Source organism: Typopeltis vanoorti, chromosome 4 (genome assembly GCF_054136105.1).
Source record: "Typopeltis vanoorti isolate ZY-2024b chromosome 4, IOZ_Tvanoo_1.0, whole genome shotgun sequence".
NCBI lineage: Eukaryota > Metazoa > Arthropoda > Arachnida > Uropygi > Thelyphonidae > Typopeltis > Typopeltis vanoorti.
Window position 1 is genome coordinate 71797787 of NC_143552.1, and position 22071 is coordinate 71819857.

The following is a 22071-nucleotide window of genomic DNA, read 5'->3' on the forward strand; positions in this document are numbered from 1 at the left end:
AGGGCTGTGGAACGTTTCCTGTGAGGAAATATTGAAAGTCTGTGGGCTCCAAAAATTAGCTGACACACGTATGAGAGGAGATATGATAGAACCATTGAAGTTACTGAAGAGGTTTTATAGGATTGATACTGATGACTTTTTCTGAACAGTGCAGGATGAGAGAGAATGAGTGGGTCATCCCTGGAGATTATGCAAGAGTGTGGTTAACAAGGGTGTTAGGACTAGAATTTTTACTTGGAGAGTGGTGAATGTGTGTGGAATGCATTGCCAGAAGTGGTTATGAATGCTTCGTCTGTTATTGAATTTAAGGAGAAGTATGACAGATATTGTGTGAATGATGGTTAGTGTGTCGATGTAGGGTCTCCTGTGAGTCTTCTGACTCCATGGGGACACCGTTGTTATAATAATAATAATAATAAATCATTCCTTCATAAACATAAAAAGGAAACAGAAGAAATATACAAAAGCAAAAAATAAATACCGTATTTTTTGGACCATAAGACGCACCTTTTTACATAGAAAAATCAACTGAAAATTGGGGTGCATCTTATGGTCTGAAGGTAAGATTAAAACACGAATCTTTGCACTGTACCGAAGCTGTTAGCGAAGTTCAATTACAGGTGCAATATGTTAATAAAATTAGTAAGTACGCTACTGAAGGTCCTAAGTTATCTCACTGCATGTGGGTGAATCACCGATTTAGAGTGTCAATAGTTATTAGTGTGTAAACATATGCGTTTTTGTACGGTTCATTTGAATTATTTTTTATAAGTCGTTAAAATTTTTATCTTAAAATTAGAAAAAATTAGTGTAAAACAAAAAAGACGTGCATATAACGTGATTTATAAATTAAATGTGATAAATTATGCAAAACAATATGGAAACAGAGCAGCAGAAAGACATTTTGGTCCACCACCAACAGAAAAAATGGTTCGTGAGTAGAGAAAACAAGAGGAACAATTAAAACTGCTATGTAAACACAAGAAAACATTCCATTCACACCTAGAAAAATGGCCAGAATTGGAAGTACAAATGAAAAATTGGGTAACAAATCATCGAAACATGGGAATATCTGTTTCTACGAAAATGATAATTTTTGAAGCGAAACAATGGGCAACTGCTGATGGAATTTTAGATTTTTACAGATCACCATCTTGGTGCTTTAGATTTATGAAAAGACATGGGTTATGCATGAGTACAAAAACCACTCTAGTGCAAAAAAATGCTGGCTGACTATGAAGCTAAAATTATAGAATTCCATAGATTTGTCATGTCAGCGAGAAGGAGATTTAACTTTGAGCTTAATCAAATTGTGAACATGGATGAAGTGCCTCTAACTTTTGATATTCCTTCAAATCAGACAGTAGATTCAAAAGGCACCAAATCAATAGTGATCAAAACAACAGGTCACGAAAAAGCTCACTACACTGTAGTTTTAGCTTGTTGTGGACGGAACAAAACTACCCCCCCCCCCCATGTTAATCTTCAAGAGAAAAACGTTACCGAGAGATGAAATTCCTCGTGGCATTATTATCCACATTCAAGATAAAGGCTGGATGGACGAAACAGGAATGAAATTATGGACACAAAAGATATGGGCAAAAAGTCCAGGTGTGTTGTTTAAAAGGCCTGCGATGTTATAGTGTGGGTTCAATTCAGAGCGCATAAAACAGAATCAACCAAGAAGCTTCTGAAAAAAATGAATACAGAATTAGCTGTCATTCTTGTAGGCCTTACAAGTCAATTACAACCCTTGGATGGATCTATTAATAAACCATTCAAAAATTTTATGCGGGAAGAGTTGAACAAATGGATGGCAAAGCCAAATCATGATGTTACAGCAACAGGACGTATGAAACAGCCAACAATTTCAGAAGTATGTACCTGGGCGAAAAATTCATTGGAAGCTGTGAAAGAAGAGACAATTATAAAGTCATTTAAGAAATGCGGAATAAGTAATGCGATGGATGGTACCGAAGATGACGCAGTTTTTGAAGGGAGTGACAGCAATAGTTCAGACGAAAGTAATACGAACGGTGACATTAACGAGACGAGTGATAGTACCGAGAGTGAAGATGAACTGAATATTGCTAATACAAATGATTCTAACAATAAATAAAAATTAAGTAAGAATTTGTAAATATCTTTATATAATAAAATATTTTTTTCTAAAATTCATCGCATAAATTTGGGGTGCATCTTATCGTCTGAAAAATACGATAAATAAAAATAAAAAATAGCAAAAACCATAATATAGAAAGCTCACCAAGATTCTTGTCACAGATTTATTAATAAAATAAAAAAAGACATAAATGGAAGACAAGACAACCTATAAAATATTAAGGAAATTAACAGTGAAGAAAGAGATTCGGCACAAATCAATACCATAAATTCTTAATGTTCTATCTATTGTTTCTCTTGTATTGTATTGATGGCCCAAATTTATGTCCCTCATAAATTTGGGCCATCCAGAAAGTAAGTTCTGATGGGCTGTCAAAGAAACAAAAATATACTTTTAATTTCTAATAAAATTTTTCACAAAAAGGTGAAAAATTTTATTAGAAATTAAAGTAGACATCTTTCACTACTTTTTTACATAATTTTTGCCATTGTTTAGGCACTTATCATAATGAAACACCAAGAATTGTATATCTTCGTCGTAGAAGGTTGCCACCTGTGATGCAAACCACACATTGACTGCTTCTTTGACATCATTGCCTTGAAACTGCTGGCCACCAAGGAAAGATTTCAGATGTTTGTCCAGGTGAAAGTCTCTTGGCACAAGGTCAGAACTATATGGGGGATGGTGGAATTGTTCCCAGCCGAAGGTAGTGAGAAGTTGTTGTGTTGCACCAGCCGTGTGTGTGGGAGGGCATTATCATGAATCAAAACAACGCCCCTAGTAAGCATGTCATGTCGTTTATTCTGGATTGCACGATGCAGTTTCTTAAGGATTTGGCAGTACATACTTGTGTTGATTGTGGAGCTTGACCTAGGAAGTCTACCAGCAAAATTCCTTGTCTGTCCCAAAACACAGTGCACATGATTTTCCGAGTGGAAACCGTTGTCTTCAATTTCATCTTGACTGGTGATGAGGTGTGCCCCCACTTCATGGACTGTTGTTTGGATTCAGGGGTTGCGTGCAACACTCAAGTCTTATCCCTGGTGACAAGTCTGCTCAGAAAAGCATCATCATCCTCGTGGTAGCATGTCAAGAATTCCAACGCACTGCCCAGCCGATTCACTTTGTGTTGTTCTGTAAGCAACTTCGGCACCAGCGTGCACACAATTTCCGATAATTCAATTTCTCCACCACAATTTCATGAAGACATGAATGTGAAACTTCTGGAAATTGCAGCAAGAGTGACGTCATAGTGAATCCCCTATTCTGTCGAATCTTCTTTTCAAATGAAAGCACCAAATCATCAGATCACTAAAGATGGTCGCCCGCTTGTTTCAGCATCGTGCACACCTGTCCTTCCTTCATTAAAAAGTCTTACCAATCTTCATACCATTGAATCACTCATTGCATGTTCTCCATAAACCTCAATAATTTGCCGATGAATTTCAGATGCTTTAACGTTCCTCACATTCAAGAAACGAATAACTGACCTAATTTCACATATGGCAGGTGATTCAATTTTCTTAGACATTATAAACACTGCGAGAATATCTGAAAATGGCAAACGCCTTGCTAAGGAATCAACAAACTCAGCACGCATGTGAACCATTGTGATCGCAGCGCTGCAGTGAAAATATTTAAAAACGAAACTTATTTTTTGGATATCCCTGGTAATAACAGAAAAATAATAATGAATGAAGAAATCACTGCTGATATATAACCATTTAGATTAGAACTAAAAGAAGTAATAAAGGTATTAAAAAAAAGAAATTCAATTGGATTAGATGGCATAAATACAGTGCTAGGGAAATAGTTGGAGAATATTTACATCACAGATTCTTCAATAACTGCTGGAAGAAACATCAGGTGCCATCAGATTAGTCAAAAGCTAAGGTTATATCTATATTTAAGGAAGGAGACACAGATTGTGGAAATTACAGAGGAATAAGCTCATTAAATACAGGTTACAAAAAATACAGTAAAATCTGAATGAAAGACTTATTGCAAATAATCTGCTCTCAGAACAACAAAAAAGTTTCAGACATGGAAGATCATGTATAGTCAATATTTATCTGCTAAAACAAATTATTGAAAAAAGACGAGAATTTAATTTCAATACTCATCTGGCCTTTATCGATGAGAAAACTTTTGACAAAATACACAGAGAAAAATTACGGAATATAATGACGAAACAAGGATATCCATTACATTTGGTACAAGCTATACAAAGTTTATATCAAGATACAAAAATACAGTTAGGTAATAAATTAACAGAAGAGATTGAAATTAATCAAGGGATTAGACAGGGATGTAGCTTATCTCCAAACAACAATAAAAGGTGGGTATTTAGTTAACCAGAAGAACTGTTATTAATACAATGCTATATGCAGATGATCAAATACATTAGAATGAAGATTACCTTCAAAAAATTAGTTTATGAATTAAACAAAATAAGCCAACAATAAGAAAAGCAAATAAAAGTCATGGCATTTAAAGATAGAGATCACACTAGATCAGGCATGTCAAACTCTTTTACCTCCAAGGGCCAAATTAAGCCGTGGGCAGCAACAGAAAAAAAAAATCTCGAAATAAAGAGGAAACAGATTTTTTAATATTAACATTAGAGTATATAAGTACAAAATACAACCATGTTACAAAAATACATATAAAATATACATATATCATTTTTTTGAAGAAACTTGATGTTTTTTCATTAACGAACTCTTCAAAATTTGATTGAATTTGTTTCAGCTATAGTTATTTTCAATATTGCTTGCACATGCTGGTCTGTTAATCTTGATCTTTCCGCAGTTTTATTATTTTCTTGAAAGGTGAAAATAGTTGTTCACATAAATATGTGCTACCGAACATAGATAAAATACGCCTAATTGCATAACACATTGGGGTATTGATCGACTGATAAATAATTATAGAACTTTGGAATTCCAACATTCATATATTTTTGTTTCAATACGGAATTACACTGAATTTAGATTAATTCCAACTGTAAATTGTCATCGACAGTTTCAACATCAATCGATAGAGAGAAGTAAATAGGTGACACTGATTTTCATATTTCTTAAAATCTAAAAATCTTCTTTCAAATTCATTTTCATCATCATCATCATCATCATCATCAAATTCCTGCCATGTACCCTCAAGGGGTGTACAGGATATGATAGTACTACATGAAAAAAATTACATCATTACTAACTTCCTATCTACAATTTTCCTCCAAATCAGTCTGTTACTTGTCAAGATTCCAACATTATCAGATCTAATATTTCTATCGTCTAAGGCACTTTGTACCGTATCAATCCACCTATATCTTGGTCTTCCTCTGGGTCGTTTTGCTGTCAACCTGGCAGTGAACACTTGTTTTGCTAATCTTTCCTCGCCCATTCTGTTTAAGTGACCATATCACCTGAGATTAGCTCTACTAACGCATTCCTGGATGCTGACAATGTCAAGTTCTTTCCTAATATCCTTGTTTTTAATACGATATTGCCATTGATGCCATCTGTTCATGCCTATAATCTTTCTCAGGACTCTCATATCTGCGGTCTCTAGTCTTTGGTCAAGTGTATTACTTCTGACCCAGCTCTCAGATCCATAAGTTAAAATTGGCTTGAATACTGTCTTGTATACAGCTAATTTAGTGTTCCGACTAATTTCTCTCTTATTCCATATGAATTTATTCAGTTGACTTCCTACCATACCAGCTTTGCTGATTCTGTTGTCTATTTCTATATTTAATTTACCATCTTCAGTAAAAATCGTGCCTAAATAGCTGAAATGTTTTACTTGTTCCACAGGTTCTCCATTCACAACACAGTTAACATTTTCAATGATTCTGCCTATTTTCATTGTCTTTGTCTTTTTATTGCTGACCTTCATACCATATCTATTACAACAGTTATTCAATTTAGTCAGAGAATCTTGCAGACTTGTAGCGGATTTATTTAGAAGTATAACATCATCTGCATAAAGCAAAGAGCTGACATTAACATCTCCAGTTCATTTTCTAATAACTTAATTTGATTGGCATATTCTGAAAATTTCAATTTCGGTGATTTTTGTAATAATGATTGACAACATTCAAAATGGGATAAATTTTTGTTTTGAATTTGTTTTTGCCAAAGTAATAATTTCTGTTTGAAAATGTTAATATTGTCAAATAACATGGTAACTACTTGATTCTATTCTTGAGAGATACTTGTGACATTAAATTAAGAAATATAAACATGTTAACACAAGAATATTTTTTTAATATTTCTCAAATATTTCAGTCTGAAATTAACAGACTATCCTCAGTGGCTTGATAGGAACAGTTTTTTGCAAGGTGGAATACAAACAATTGATCATTGAACAAAAGTAAAAAGCCGTGTTATGTTACATTGCTAAGCACTAAAGAGAAGTAAATTTCATCAGCGTGATGAACAAATTATAGGTATTAATTAGTGCTTAGCAATGTAACATCAGGAGGCTCGGTCTACTTTTGAATGATCAATTGTTTGTATTCCACCTTGTAAAAAACTGTTCCTATCAAGCCACTGAGGATAGTCTGTTAATTTCAGAATGAAATATTCGGCAAATATTAAAATATTCTTGTGTTAATGTGTTTATATTTCGTAACTGCTTGATGTTTGCCTTGTAGCTTAAGATTAAGTTGACTAAGGTGACTTGTAATGTCAACTGAAAAAGCCAGGTCCTTTATCCATTGATAATTTTTTAATATTTCAAATTCATAATCATTCTAAAAAAATGGTAATTTCATCCAGCAATTCCAAGAATCGCTTTAAAACTTTATGACTGGAAAGACATCTAATTTCTGTATAATAAGGTAGATTGCTATATCCATTTTCTATATCTTCTAGAAAGTTACTAAATTGGCGATGATTAAGCCCACGTGCACAAATAAAATTTACAATTTTACTAACATTTTTAGGACATGTCCAGTATTCAAAACTTTGGAGCATAGTGTTTGCTGATGAATGATGCAATGAAAATGTTTAAAATTATTATTACCTTGTTCTTTGCATTTTTCTTTTAAATTTGTAACAACTCCTTTAACACCACCAGTCATGGCAGGAGCACCATCAGTTGCAAGACAAACTAGCTTTTTTAATGGTAAATTGCATTCATTCAAAACTTCCATAATGGCATCAAAAATATCAACTCCAGTGGTTGTACAGTGCATAAGAATAATTTCTAAGAGTTCTTCAGTTACTTTTAAGTTCATATCACATCATTAATAAAAACAGCCAGCTGAGCGATATCCCGTATATCCGTACTTTCGTTCAGTTGCAAGGGAATAAGTCTGAAATGTTGTAATTATTGATTTGAGTTGATTCCTTAAGTTCCCGGCTATATCATCAAGATCAGGACACAACACTTCAACTGCTTTAATACATTCGCGAATAAATTCCATTACAGTGAATGGTTTCGACTTGCTTGCAATTAAATGTGATAAGAAATAAATGGTTTTTTACCATAGCTCTATTATCTTCAATAGAGTTTCTACATATCAGGCATAATTATTTTTTTCCCCTTTGAATACAAAAATATTGTAACTCCCATTTTTCTTGAAAACTACGATGTTCTTCTTCAATGAATCATTTTTTACTCATACTGTAACATTATTTTTATAAATTCTTTATTAATTATAAAGAAAACACTACACTTTCTTACAACTTAAAAATTGCTAACAGCTAGCCTCCGATTGCTGTGGTCAGTGGATGTAGCTGTGTATGTAGACTTGCTCGTTAAAATTCGATAGTTTGGCATATAAAATAATCTTAAGTGGAAATGTTAATTTTTAAAATATGTTTATTTAATTCAGTGCTGTCAAAAGTTAAATAACCATATTGGTTAAAAAGTTTGGTGGACCGTGTGTTTGATATGCCTGCACCAGATCAAAAATAGTCATAGAAAATAAAATAACAGGTGAAAGTTTAATTATTTAAGCTGCATATCTGAAAGATAAAGATATAGATGAAAAAAAAAAAAAAAAAGAAATTTCAGAAAATCTGTGGAACAATTAAAAAGACACAAAATAAAAAAAGATGAGAATCCTGACTACATTTCAAAAAGTGATGGCCACTCACAGCATGATATAGTTCAGAAACAAATAGTTCAGTATACAAACTGCAGAAATGAGATTTTTAAGAGCAATTAAAGGATGCAAAAAATTAGACCATACGAAAAATGAACATATTCAGAAGAGAGCTAGATATTTACAATGTAAATGAAAAAATCAAGGAATATAGAGAGAAATAGAGCATCTATTTAGGATGGAAAGATATCGGCTACCAAAAGAAGTGTATAAATATAGACCAAAGGGAAAGAGAGATAGAGGAAGACCAGTGAGCTGGAACGGAACAGGCAAATGCCTAATCCTTGAAGAGAAGAAATGTTCCAGGTAAGAATTATGTAACTGTACTTAAAAAGTAGTTAAGAAAAATTGTGGAAGTGAGGCATGGAGAAGAACAAATTCCATTAAAGCTAAACATAGATGTCAAGAGATCAGATTTTTACTTTAAGACAAATAGTTCAGTAACCATATGGGAATGTAAAAAAAAAAAAACAAATATAATCTGTTGTTTCCCATAATTGCAGGAAAGGGAAGTGCTAAGAGGAAACCTATTCAAACTGCTACAATTATATGGTGTGAAATGGAACATTATATCAAGCAACATATAGCCTTTTTTATATAGTGAAAGCTGCGAGGTATCCGTAACTATAAGAAAACATGTATTCAACATAAAGATATTAACATAAAGATGAATAACTTTTCTTTTTATTATGTAAATATTTCGTCTTATGTATCATGGGACGTCATCAATAAAACTAATGAGCAACAAAAGGAATGAATTCAAAAAACACTAGTGTGCATGCTTAACTTAGAACCCTCTATGTATACAGTCATGTGTTCATGGATTAAAAACTTCTGGGATGAAATTAAAATTACTTAAATTAAAATATAGCAGATAAATTATTGAATACAATTGAGGATAACAATTTCTCACACTTTTTGGAATAGTGAGACAGTCATTTTGATTAAGATTAGGTCTATGAAGTGGTATCTAAAGTCCTGAAGATGCTTCAGGTGCAAACTTTGTTTGCTTACACTTGGATAAAGGATTAAACTAAATTAATTATAGTCTAACCAAGTGGGAAAAAACTTCCAACATCTTTCTCTAAATCCAGAGTAATTTAATAATAAGGTGAGACACCTTTTGGCAACTCGTATAGGTAAATATGACTTCTCCATTACTTCCACCTTAGCATCAACACCTCTGGGTCTGGCTCTCCCACTGACGAGACCTCAATGAAGGTTGAAACCGGTCTGGGTAGTGGCCCTTCCCTTAATGTATAGCATTATACATGTCTGCAAGGAGATGTGCTTTGCATTATGGGAGATATTAAGACAAGTGATGAGAGCTTAGTCAACCTTTACCGTAAGTTGCCTCAGTCCTGAAGATACTTCAGGAGCAAACTTTGTTTGCTTACACTTCGATAAAGGATTAAACTAAATATATTATAGTCTAACCAAGTGGGGAAAAACTTCCAACATCTTTCTTTATATGTGGATCTATGTAGTAATTTGGCATTTTGCCAATGGATCCTGTGGTTAGCATTTTCAATTCCATGTTGTGCAAGGACAGATTTGTGAGGTTTGTTAAGGCAGATGTGGTCTTGATGTTCAGAGATATGTTTATTTATAGAGCTTCCTGTTTGTCCATAGTAAGACAAGTTACATGATCATGGTACTTGGTATATGCCAGGTAGTATCATTGGTGAGAGTTTGTCTTTTGGAGATGATAGCAAGTTATGATTTGGTTGATAGATTTGTAGGTAGCAACGAGTTTATATTTTTCTCATAATTTTTACCAAACATTCAGAGATGCCTTTAATATACGGAATGGGAGTCCAATGGTCTTCTTTTTGTCTGGGTTGATTTATAGAAGAGTGGTTAATTATTTTTTGGGATGTTATTGGATTATATCTATTTAGTAAGGCTGTTTCTTTGATAATTTCTAATTCTTGTTTTAGAGATTCTTCAGAAGAACAAATCTTGCATGCTCTGGATAGTCAAGATTTTATGATGCCATATTTTTGAGATGGATGGTGAACTGATGTATTATGGATATAATGACATTTTGTCATTATATCGAATTATGTCATTATATAGAAGAACAAATCTTGCATGCTCTGGATACTCAAGATTTTATGATGCCATATTTTTGAGATGGATGGTGAACTGATGTATTATGGATATAATGACCTGAAATAGTTGGTTTTTCAGTAGACAGAAGTGGAAATGGATCCATCTTGTTTACGTTGGATATGTACATCATGAAAGGAAGTATCTGTTGACGTTTCCTTTTCTAATGTGAACTTGATACAAGGTTATACAGTGTTGATATTTTATAGAAATGAGTAGAGTTCAGGTTCCGTGTGACTCCAAACTGCAAAGATATCATTGACATAGCATAGCCACATTGTTGGTTTCGGGTCGAGCAAAAATTCTGCCTTCTAGGTGTTCAAGAAAAAAGTTGGCTAAGTTGTGTGATAAGGGTGAGACCATTGCTGTACTTTCCTGTTCTTTATATATTTATCTTTCCATAAAAAATAACATGATGTGATTGCAAATTTGAATAATTCCACCATGTCAGGTGGGAATTTTTGGGTTATTGTTTGATGGAATTGTTACGGAGTGATACTTTCTCAATCCTCGAGAGAGAGATCCCCACCCGTGAACTCCACAACCGGACCAACATCCTACTGAAAACTACCTCTGAACTACCTAGAAACATACTCCTTTCTCTTCGTTCTCTCCATATGCTTATTCCATGATTATATGGACTTCCTTCTACGATAGATTCCTACTTCGACCTATCGTAGAAGGAATTGATTCTCCAACATATAACCTTTCAAAATATATGGTCTAAATCTCTCAAATGTTTTTCCGGTAAATCATCGTCTTTCATTAAAAACTTTGAAGATTTTGTTTCATGTATAAGAGATATTATTATTAAGGAAGATGAAATAATGGCTAGTTTTGATATAGTCTCCTTATTTACCAATGTTCCTACGGACGAAGTTCTTGTACTACTCAAAGATAAATTATCTAAAAAGATCATGGCCTTACTTACTCATTGCATCCAATCAGGATACTTTAAGTTTCAGGACACCATCTATAAACAAAATCTTGGCCTTACAATGGGTAATCCATTGTCACCTGTACTTGCGAACATCTATTTAGAAGATCTGGAAGCTAAAGCCATCTCTTCTTATCCTTTAAAACCAAGAATTTGGAAAAGATATACTGATGACATTTTCCTGATTTGGAGCCATGGCCGTAAATCTCTCCTGAACTTCCTAGAACATCTAAATAATCAACATCTGAACATAAAATTTACAGCTTGAAGCTAATGGTTCTTTTCCTTTTTTTGGACATCAAACTGACCTGTTCCTCAGAGAAATTAAAAATCTCAATTTACAGAAAAGCTACCCACAGATATCTCCACGGTCACTCCCATCATTATCCTCCTCAAAAGTTTGGAGTCATTTCTGCACTAGGACATCATGCTCACTCTCTTCTTGATAATAAGATAGAACTTAATAAAGAACTCAATTTTCTCAGGTCTACTTTTCAACTAAATGGTTATTCACAAAAAACAATTGACAAATTCCTATTAAATCCACCCACTCGCAATAATGAAGAGACCAATAGGGCGAAAGGTAATATTTCTATACTATACCTAAGCTCTGTCTCACCCAAATTAGCCAATGTTCTTAGCAAATACAACATAAGAACTTTATTTACTCCTCTTTCAAAAATCCGCTCCTTAGTGAGCTGTCCAAAACCCAGACATCACAACCTTAAATATCCTGGTGTTTACCAGATTTGGTGCAACTGTGATATACCATACTTTGGCCAAACAGAAAAATGGACCTAGTTACGCATTGAAGAACATAAGAGAGACGTCAGTTACGGGAGAATGCGAGCCAGTGCTTTGTCTAGTCATGTTCTGTTCTCGGCAGATTCTAATGAAGAAAACCTTAGCCATACAGTCCTGTGGGACAAGTCTGATAACATTTTCCAATGAATTAGAAAGGAAGATAACAGAATCAAAAGAAATTATTCTCAACCCCCTACATCTCAACAACAACCTGAGTTAAACCTTTCAGACTGGCATTCGGAAGATGCTATATGCATGCCTACGCCCAATAATGAAGCTAACGAGACAACAGTTTTGAATGCGCAGACTTCAACGTTTCTACGCTGAATATATATACACTAACTTTCTGTGTTGTTTACAGTTATTTCCTCTAGGTTTTACTGGTTATTTCTTTTATAATGTGCACCTGAAGAAGGCTGAAACTAGTTGTGCTATATCAACTGAGTAAATCAATCTTCCCATATATATATGATGTTATATTCTTAAATGCATGAAATTTGGCATGAAAGAAGGTAATAGATGATTTGATTAAATTGTGTATGAGATATGGGTTCATATTATCTCCAATATTCTTCATCACCTATATGTATCTAATTATGAAGGAAAGTGGCATTAGGCCTGATATCAAATACAGATATGTCAATTTCAGCTCTTTAGTTTATGCAGATGATGTTTTCCTCCTAAATAAAACCATTATTATTATTATATTATTGAATACAGGCACCCGCATCGAGTCCAAAGACTCATCGTAGGAGACCCAAACTATCCACACAATATATCATACTGTAAAAATAATCATAATTTAAAATTCTGAATATTTTTACAAATGGTTTATGTTAGTATGTTTATTAGTTTTGGTTTCATAACACACATTGTCGGCACTTGCAATGTGCCCATTATTGAAATTATTTTGTCACAGTGATATGTAAAGCAGTTAAAAATTTATGTACTTACCGGATTTGAATAGTTGTGTTACTAAAAAAAAAAAAAAAAAAAATTTTTATTGTAATTTAAAATATTAAGTTGTGTTTTATGAAGACATTCTCTTGTCGCTAACGGAGACACATGCCAGCCATTATATTTAACTTCTAGCTTGCCAGTTTCATGGAGTGTGCATGCTCGCAGAGAAGATTGATGTGTAATTGACAGCTGACAAGGGGAGTGTTCAGTATCGAAGTAACGGAGAGTAAACAAGAGAGCGTTCGAGAAGAAATAAGAACACAAGCCGGCAGATATTTAGATTCGGAGGAACTTAATTTTTTTTATGTGACAGTGGGAGGAAAATTAATAGTATATTCCGAAAAAAGGAATCGTGGAACTATGAAGTTTCAAAGTGGAATAAGTATTGATAAATAAAAGAAAATATTGCTATAGATGTTTTAAAAGGAATATTCGAGGAAACACTAATTGGAAGATTAGTAGTAGATTCCAAAAAGGGAATCATAGAACTGTGAGTTTTTAAAGTGGAAGAGTTAAGACTGTCAATAAGCATTAGTGAATAAAAGAAGAAATTGCTATTTACATTCTAAAGGAATGTTCGAGGAAACGCCGATTAGGAAGTTTCATCTGTCTTAAGGATGCCGGATCTAACTATTATTTCCATTAGAAAGGAGACAGTATTGAGTCAGGAAGAATTAACATGTGCTACATGAGTGATGAGAAAGGATCCTATGAAAATGTTTCATAGGATCCTTTCTCTTAATTTTAAAAGGCCTTGGGATCCAATTAAATTTGTAGTTAGTTATGAATATTGTTTATATATTAAGTGTTTGTGTTTTATTAAATGTGTTTATTTTATAATGTGGTCTTGAGTCGGTGATTTTTTGTATTCTGTAAGAAATAGTAAAAATAAGGTCACTGCACCAATTGGAGTGAACCCTTGTGCAATAAATTAATTAAATATAATAATTCTCTTATATTAACAATACCCATCCTTGAACCCATTAACAGACAAAGCACTCACAATTAACTCTGGCAACCTATTCCACTCATTTACAACTACACAAGCAAAAAATCTAGTCCTCACACCCATGCTTTTATTCAACTGCCAGAGATGACCCCTTATTCTGGACCCTCCAGCCAAGTGCTGAAATATTTCCCCTGCATCAATCCTATAAAACTCTTTAAGCAACTTAAATGTTTCTATCATATCCTCTCTTTTTCTCCTATCAAGTAATTTCTGTAATCCACACATCCTCAATCTATTTCATAGGGAAGATTTCAGAGACCATTAACCATCACTCGCCTCTGAATATATTCCAAAGCTCTTCCACATCCCCCAAGAAACCCAGGAGACTAGACTTGAGCACAGCAATCCAGATGTGGCCGGATCAAGGCCTTATAAAGAGGGATAATAACATCCTTATCTCTACTTGTTAATGTGCTCTTCAATAGCCATACGCCTTAGCAATACGTCCTCTAAACTTTAACTCTGTCTACCACCACCCCTAAATCTCTGGCTTCCAATGTTTTGTGGAGTACAGTGCCATCAATGTGATACGCAGCTTGTAATCGGTTTATCCCAGAATGCACAACTCTACATTTCTTCGCATTGAACTGATACCCATCATCTTTTGCACATACTGACAGTCTATTTAAATCATCCTGCAAACTCCCCACATTGCCTTGATTAACTATTATTCTACCTAATTTTGCATCATCAGCAAACTGAATATTTCCTTTCAAGGTCACAGCACTGAATCTTGTGGCACATTACTAGTAACTTGTTTTCACCTCAATTCTGTCCGTCCATATACAATATTTTGATATCTGTCCAGCAGCAACCCCCTTTTATCCACAACAAGATTCACTAACTTAAACTGAATAATAGCTTTCATAGAAAAGAAAATCAGCAATTAAAAGATAGACTATGAAAATAAGCTGGAACACTGAAAAACATCAAATGCATCCTGAATATGGAAAACAGGACAAGTAAAATATTTCAGCTATATATAGGTGCAATTTTTAGTGAAGATGACAAATTAAATATAGAGGCATTAGTGGTAGAGTTATTAAAAATGAAGATATTAAGAAGGATCTTGACAGCATTAGCATTCAGAATGTGTGAGCAGAGCTAATCTAAGGCTTCACAGTCACTTAAACAGAACAGAAAATTATGCTTTGATGCCAGGTTAGAAACGAAAAGACCCAGAGAAAGATCAAATTACAGGTGGATTGGGGTTATAAGTACTGCAGAAGATAAAAATATAAATTCTGAGAATACTGAGCATAGTCTGGAGTCCTGATGAATAACAGACTGATATTAAGGAAAACCGTCAATATGAAGTAAGTAATAATGTAATTCCATTGTGTATGCTTTCACAGTATCCTGTACCCTGGTGGGGAAAACAATTAGTTTTTGGTGTACAAAAATATTACGAATCATGCCAGCCAGCAAGGTAACGCTGTCATATAAAGATAACGAAGATATATAACAAATGAGGAAATATACACTTAATTTTCGAAATAGTGAATAAATAATTTTGAATAAATAATTTCAGGCATGATGTATAGGCATGATTAATAGACACATTCATTGCTTAACACCATGTTTCATATATATACAGGGTGATTATAAAATAATGTCATGTTAAGAGCCCTCTAGTGAGTAATGTATTGGACGAAACACACCAATATTCGGTAGACGTACACAGTGGAACATGGGGATTCGATTTAACAAGAAAAAAAAAAGCGCCAAAAGTCGCCAACAAGGGAAATTTTGGCACTGTTTACCGAGTAAAATGCATTAATTTGCATTATCACGTTTCTTGTGAGCGATCATGCAATAAAAGGAAAGCCTGTGAGATTTCTTATCATTCGTAGACGAACTGCTTTTCGATGCCTCTTACCTTACGTGAGCATGCTTTGTTAGTCAAACTCTATTATCAGCATAACAATAATACCAGTGTTTGTCTTCATGATTTTCGGCATATGAAAAATTTATGAAAAGGACCGATTAGCGTAACAAACTTACGAAAACTGTTTTGCCAATTTGAAACTACTGGAACTCTAGCAGTGCAGGTAGGCAGGGGATGCAAACCAATCAATCACCAACAAGTTGAACAAGTTGCAACTGCTATTGTGGAACAGGAGATGACAAATGTGCAGGGTACCAGCAGTGCATGAGCAATATCCCGGCAAACGGATATCGCATACACAACGGTGTGGAAAATCCTACATCTGATGTTAAAGTTTTACTCCTATAAAATCAGTCATGTTCAAGAATTACGCCCTGGTGATGCGACCACACGAATCGACTTATCTCTGAGATTCTTAGCATGCATGGAAGTGGATGATGCATGATCTCAATCCTTGCGACATCTTAAAAGCATTGTGTATCAAGGACATGTACCCGATATTCCAACTTTGAAAGATCGAATAACGTTACACGTGAGACAAATCAATTCCGATATGTTGCGAGCCACTGTAGATAATGTCGTGCACCGTATGCAGTTCCTGGAACATCAGAATGGTGGTCATAATGAACCTCATTTGTAATTAACAATAAACATCATGAAATTGATGTGTGCTGTCTCTCATTTGCCATTTAGTCATTCATTAGTAACACCTACTAAAATTAATTTGGCAGCACCAAAATTTCCCCTGTTGGCGACTTTTGGTACTATTTTTTTTTCGTTAAATCGAATCCCCATGTTCCACTGTGAACGTCTACCGAATATTGGTGTGTTTCGTCCAATATATTACTCGCTAGAGGGTTCTGAACACTTGACGTTATTTTATAATCACCTGGTATATATCATCCAACAGGTACAAGAAAGGCACTGGTCTCACACAGTCCTCCTTTAATAGCGATTTCCTCGTTCTTATTTGACTGTTTTTCGCCATGTTTTACAATTGAAGATTGGTGAAGAAAAAAAAAAGCACAGTTAAACCTTTATTTCATAAAGGTTTAACTGTGCTTTTGTCCCCTATATCATATTGGTATATGATATAGGGGACAGATAGAAAAAAATTGACTTAAAAAATCCTTTGGAGTGCGATTACTAAAGAAAGATGACTTTTCCCAGTTTTCTCTAAAAGTCATAACTTAACCCGATCATCTTTACTTTTTACCCCTCTTATCTCCTTTAAGGTTCAGAACTTTATTTTTATCTGTATAAAAGTGTATTTTTCATAGTAATTAAAAATCCAGCTTGCTGTAACAGCCCCCCCCCCCCTCGTCCCACAGTTCTCTCATCATTGCCATGATATAGCAATTGATAACTTTTAAATGTTTTTCTTTCTATAATAGAAAGATTTCATAAATATCCACTTCTTAGTTCCAAAAATCTCCTCCTTTCTCTCACAGCAGTATTATAGGGTTCTTTTCACTCTATGCATACTACACTATGTGACATAATTCTGGCTTTCGTTTCAGTCATGAAGAGATAAAAATGAGCTGCTATTATGTCTCATAGTTATGCACTTTACTTGAAAACAGTAAATCTTGCACACTTGAAGTATGCAAGAAAATGTTTTTTTATCATCATATATGCATTTAAATCACGCAGTTATTTCCAATAAATAAATTTTTAAGCAAATCAATGCATATCAATATTAACCTTATGCATATGTTATACAATATGAATGACATATGTAATAGACAATCTAGTCTTTAAAAAAAAATAAGTAGAATTGTATTTTTCTTACAATATTACTTCATCAAAATAAATAGGTAATTATAAACACAAATGGGCACAACCTAATTAAATACATTAGGTTCATCTATAAATCTCATTCTTTACCCCTTAAGTAGGTGTATACTTGTAACACAGTAATTGTCCTGAGCTTGTTTTCACAGCTCACAACATGAATTTTGCTCAGAGCAATTAAATACTTGAACATGTTACATAATTCAAATGATTTTTAATACTGTTACTTTAAAAATACAATTATCATGCAAAGACAAGTCAAAGAAAGGATCACGTGACTAAGCTCTACATCTAGTGCCACCTACTTTCTTGTTTTCATGAATTTTATTGTGTCTTCCCTGTCATATATAATTTATATAAATTCACCCTTCCTTATCAAATAAATGAAAGAAAATAAACTGAGCTGTGTTGTGGCATATATTTTAAGACTATGTTAAAAGAAAGCCTATTTCAGTATAATTACATGTAATGTAGAGTGAGAATTAAAGAATATATTACTTTGTTTTGTCAACATAACGTTTAGTGCCCCCCCCCCCCCCCCTCCCACAAACCTCAATATCACCTATAACAATATTTATATAAAGTAGACCAATACCTTGGACAAGTAAATTTCTTTTTTCTGCCTAAATAGATCCAAGTTGTATTTCTGGAGCCCTGCTTCCAAGTGGATGGTGACTGATCTAGTATGCCCTTTCAGGAACAAAGAAATCTGTTCTTAGAGAAATGAACATGAGCAGCCAATTTCAAGCAGGGTGTAACTGCAGTGCACAGATTGTGTTTTATTTACTCCCCCCCCCCTTTTTTTTACTCTTTAAAAAATTTGAGTGTTTTTCCCTGATGATCAGACTAGCGATTCCATTACCATAATCATCAGTACTGCATGTACAAATCTAAATAATTCTATTTCTAAAATAAATAGTACTTCTTTTGGAGATTTTGCATTTTAATGATAAAAATATCCAATTATACAGGGTTAGCCTAAAAGAAATAGACAGTTTAAATGCTTTATAAATTGAAATTTGTTTGTTACATCAGTAAGCATTTAGTACTATTTTATAGAAAAAGTCCTCAAGTTTACGACCTCCGCTTTTCGTTTGTCTTCATGATGTCAGCAGCACTTGAGTGCCCTTGACGTAAGTCGAGCAGTATGGCTGCTAGCCAGGTGGAGAAGGCTTCCTGCATGATTGAATTTGCAAAAACAAATTCTGTTACTGTTGTGCAGCATCATTTTAGAACACAGTATGGTAAACAACCACCCACAAGGCAGTCAATCTACGATTCGAGCAAGAAATTTAAGGAAACTGGTTGTCTGTGCAAAGGGGAAAAGTCCTGGGAGACCACCTGTATCCGAGGAAACAATGACTCGTGTTCGTGAGACTTACACGCACAGCCCGAAGAAGTCAACAACATGTGCAAGTTTACAACTTCAAGTTCCACAAAAGACTGTGTGGAATATCTTGCGTAAATGTTTATGAATGTTCCCTTACCGGTTGCAATTATTGCAGAACCTCAATGAAAACAACAAAATCCTTCGTCGCTCATTCTGTATGGACATGCAGCAACGGAGTGAAGAAAGTGATGATTTCTTTGACTAATTTTCGGTGATGAATCAACTTTCCACATTAGTGGTACAGTGAACAAACACAACGTTCGTATATGGGGTGAAAACCCGAGAGCTGTAGTGGAGCATGTGAGAGATTCACCCAAAGTGAACGTTTTTTGGCTGTATCCCGTAAAAAGACGTATGGACCATTCTTTTTCCAGGAAAAAACACTGCATGGAATAACTTACCTAGACATGTTACATGAGTGGCTGATGCCTCAACTACAAGAAGACAATGACAATTTCATATTTGTCCAAGATGGCGCTCCGCCGCATTGGCACCTTGAAGTTAGAAATTTTCTATAGAAACCTATGGGAAATCACGGTTCTGCTAACGAATGTGATTCCGGAACGAATTATCTTCGTTAGCCGAGGTATCACTGTATAGTATAGCATAGCGTAATGTGTGTACAAACCCATGAATGCACACACACACACATGGGCCTAACTATAATACATAAATATTAAAATAATGTTATAAAATGATTCCAACAAAGTGCATTGTAATGGCAACCAAAGTATGCAAAGAAAACCAGATGAAAACAGACAATCATTTAACAAACTTACCCTTCTTGAAATGCTTGACATAAAGTAGTATACCTTTCCATGATTTTAGGCATTGCTTCAACTATTGCTAAAAGAAATAAAATAAAATTAATTTGGAATCTCGCATAAAAAAAAAAATTCTTCGACTCATATATAATTATATCACATCTTATCAACAATTATGCTTCAGAATAGCAAAGATAGGATTGCACAGAAGTAATGCTCCAATAAGATTGCGTGTATCCTCTAAGGCTTTTTCACTGCTGATCCATAATTTAAAAAAAAAAAAATAAATCTAATAGTCTGCAATAGTCTTACTTTATATAGAAAAGACCCACCTAAGGATCAGATCATGATTTCTAGTGAATATTATAAATACTACCTCTGAGAAAAATATATCATTATCCAAGATAACTGAAATAAAACATACATGAAAATGACTACAGCTGAAATTTACATGCTTGAAATTCTAATACTAGACTCATGCAAAAAAACCAAAGAGACATAAATGAATAACTGAATAAACAGACATGTTTCAACAGGATATTATGCAGATTCACCCACATGTGCATACACACATAATATGCAGGGAGAAAGGCAGACCTCTCTCTTCGAGAATAAAAGATACCTATGCAGAAAAAATTTCAAATGGTGAAAACAGACTGATCACAGTTGAAATGAAATAAATTACTCTTAGAGAGAGAAATTCAGGCTCACTATTCTCCAAGAGCTTAACAGGCCATTCAGGTCTAATGCTGCTATCACCAAGTTTCTCCATCTACCAGAGACTTCATCTGAAGTAAGGTGTTTATCCAGCTGTCATAAGTCTTTCTTTACCACATACAACTTGCTCAGGGTCTTCCTACAGATATTTTGTCAATCTTATTGATAGGCACATAATCAGCTTATCAATAAGATTGATAAGCTGGTAATGCTCTTGCAAATTTCGTTTGTAAGAACAGTTAGTAAGCACATGTTTAATCAACATTTGCTTCAACTAGTTTTGCTCAATGTTCTATCATTTATTAGTAGTAAGAGAATTGGTTTGGTCATTTTGTAGGGCCTTCTAAACAAATTTCTTAGTTAACCTTATATCTTCACTCATATGGTCCAGTATTCTGATTTCTTGGTGGTCCAAAAAGTTTTCTATTATTCCCCTTTGTTGTTGCTCATGTTTCAAAACTTTAGGTTAATATTTGGCATAGATTCTTTAATCCATAATGAGAATATTAAAGATCCATCATCTTTCTGTGGCCAAATAAAATGAAACTTAAAAGTTTAGAATTTTACTAGAGTTCATGAGAATACAATTCAATATTTCAGATGAGGCATCTACTCATTGTTTTCAAAATAATAAGGGGGGGAAATTGTAAAAATTTGAAACAATTTAGAGTATATTTAGGGGTCACAACAGTTATTTTAATATTGCTCCCAATAAAACTACATCCTCAATGAAGGAAATCATCTCACTGGCAATGTCAGTGAGAGCTGCTGTAGAGCTTTTCATCTATCAACACTAGGCCTATGGGCCAATTTACCACAGATTCCAAAACTATTTTAAGAATATTCAGCACCAAGCAGTTGATCAACTCCTTCACCTGAAATGAGAATCAGAAGAAATATTCTCCAGCATTTTGCCATTCCAATGAATTGCTAAAAGGACATTTGCTTTAAATTCTAATTTGAGACCCTTAAGCAACTTTTTTCTACTTTTTATATGCAGTCAGAAATGGCAGAATGAATGGTTGTATTCCATAGGATTGCGGACTAGGTTCTGAATTGACAGAATCAGTACCATTGCTGCTTTCTGATCACTAAGTTTGGCAATGTCAAAGCCAGCCACCAATATATCAACAAGAATTTTTCTTCCATTTTTCAGCTGTGATCATGAAGCTAGTGGTTTGACATGTTCATTAAAAGAATCATTACCCCTTTCAGATGAAAAAGTGGCCTATGGAAATTGATAACATTCTCTCCATTTCTCTTTCCCTTCTCTAAAATTTTCTTCTTGCTTCTCAATTACAGCTTCCTTATTTGCAAATGCCCTATCTATGATTCCCATTTTCCCTCTGCGACTACCTCTCTGCCAACAGGAATTCCTTATCTTCTGGATTTAAAAAAAAATTTTTTTTATCATGTTCAAGAGATTGGGCATGGGCTATATTAAAGAGATTTTTCTCTT

The 22071-nt window shown here is 34.2% G+C and overlaps 1 protein-coding gene across 3 annotated transcripts in view; it reads right to left on the minus strand.

Annotated features, from left to right (window-relative positions):
• Window positions 1-22071, minus strand: part of LOC150107401 (uncharacterized) — a 384774-nt gene that overhangs the window by 128669 nt on the left and 234034 nt on the right. For all 3 annotated transcript variants that reach the window (XM_090391269.1, XM_090391268.1, XM_090391270.1), the window contains exon 9: window positions 19911-19977. In XM_090391269.1, coding sequence (XP_090247395.1) covers window positions 19911-19977 — 67 coding nt within the window. The remainder of the gene's footprint in view (window positions 1-19910; window positions 19978-22071) is intronic.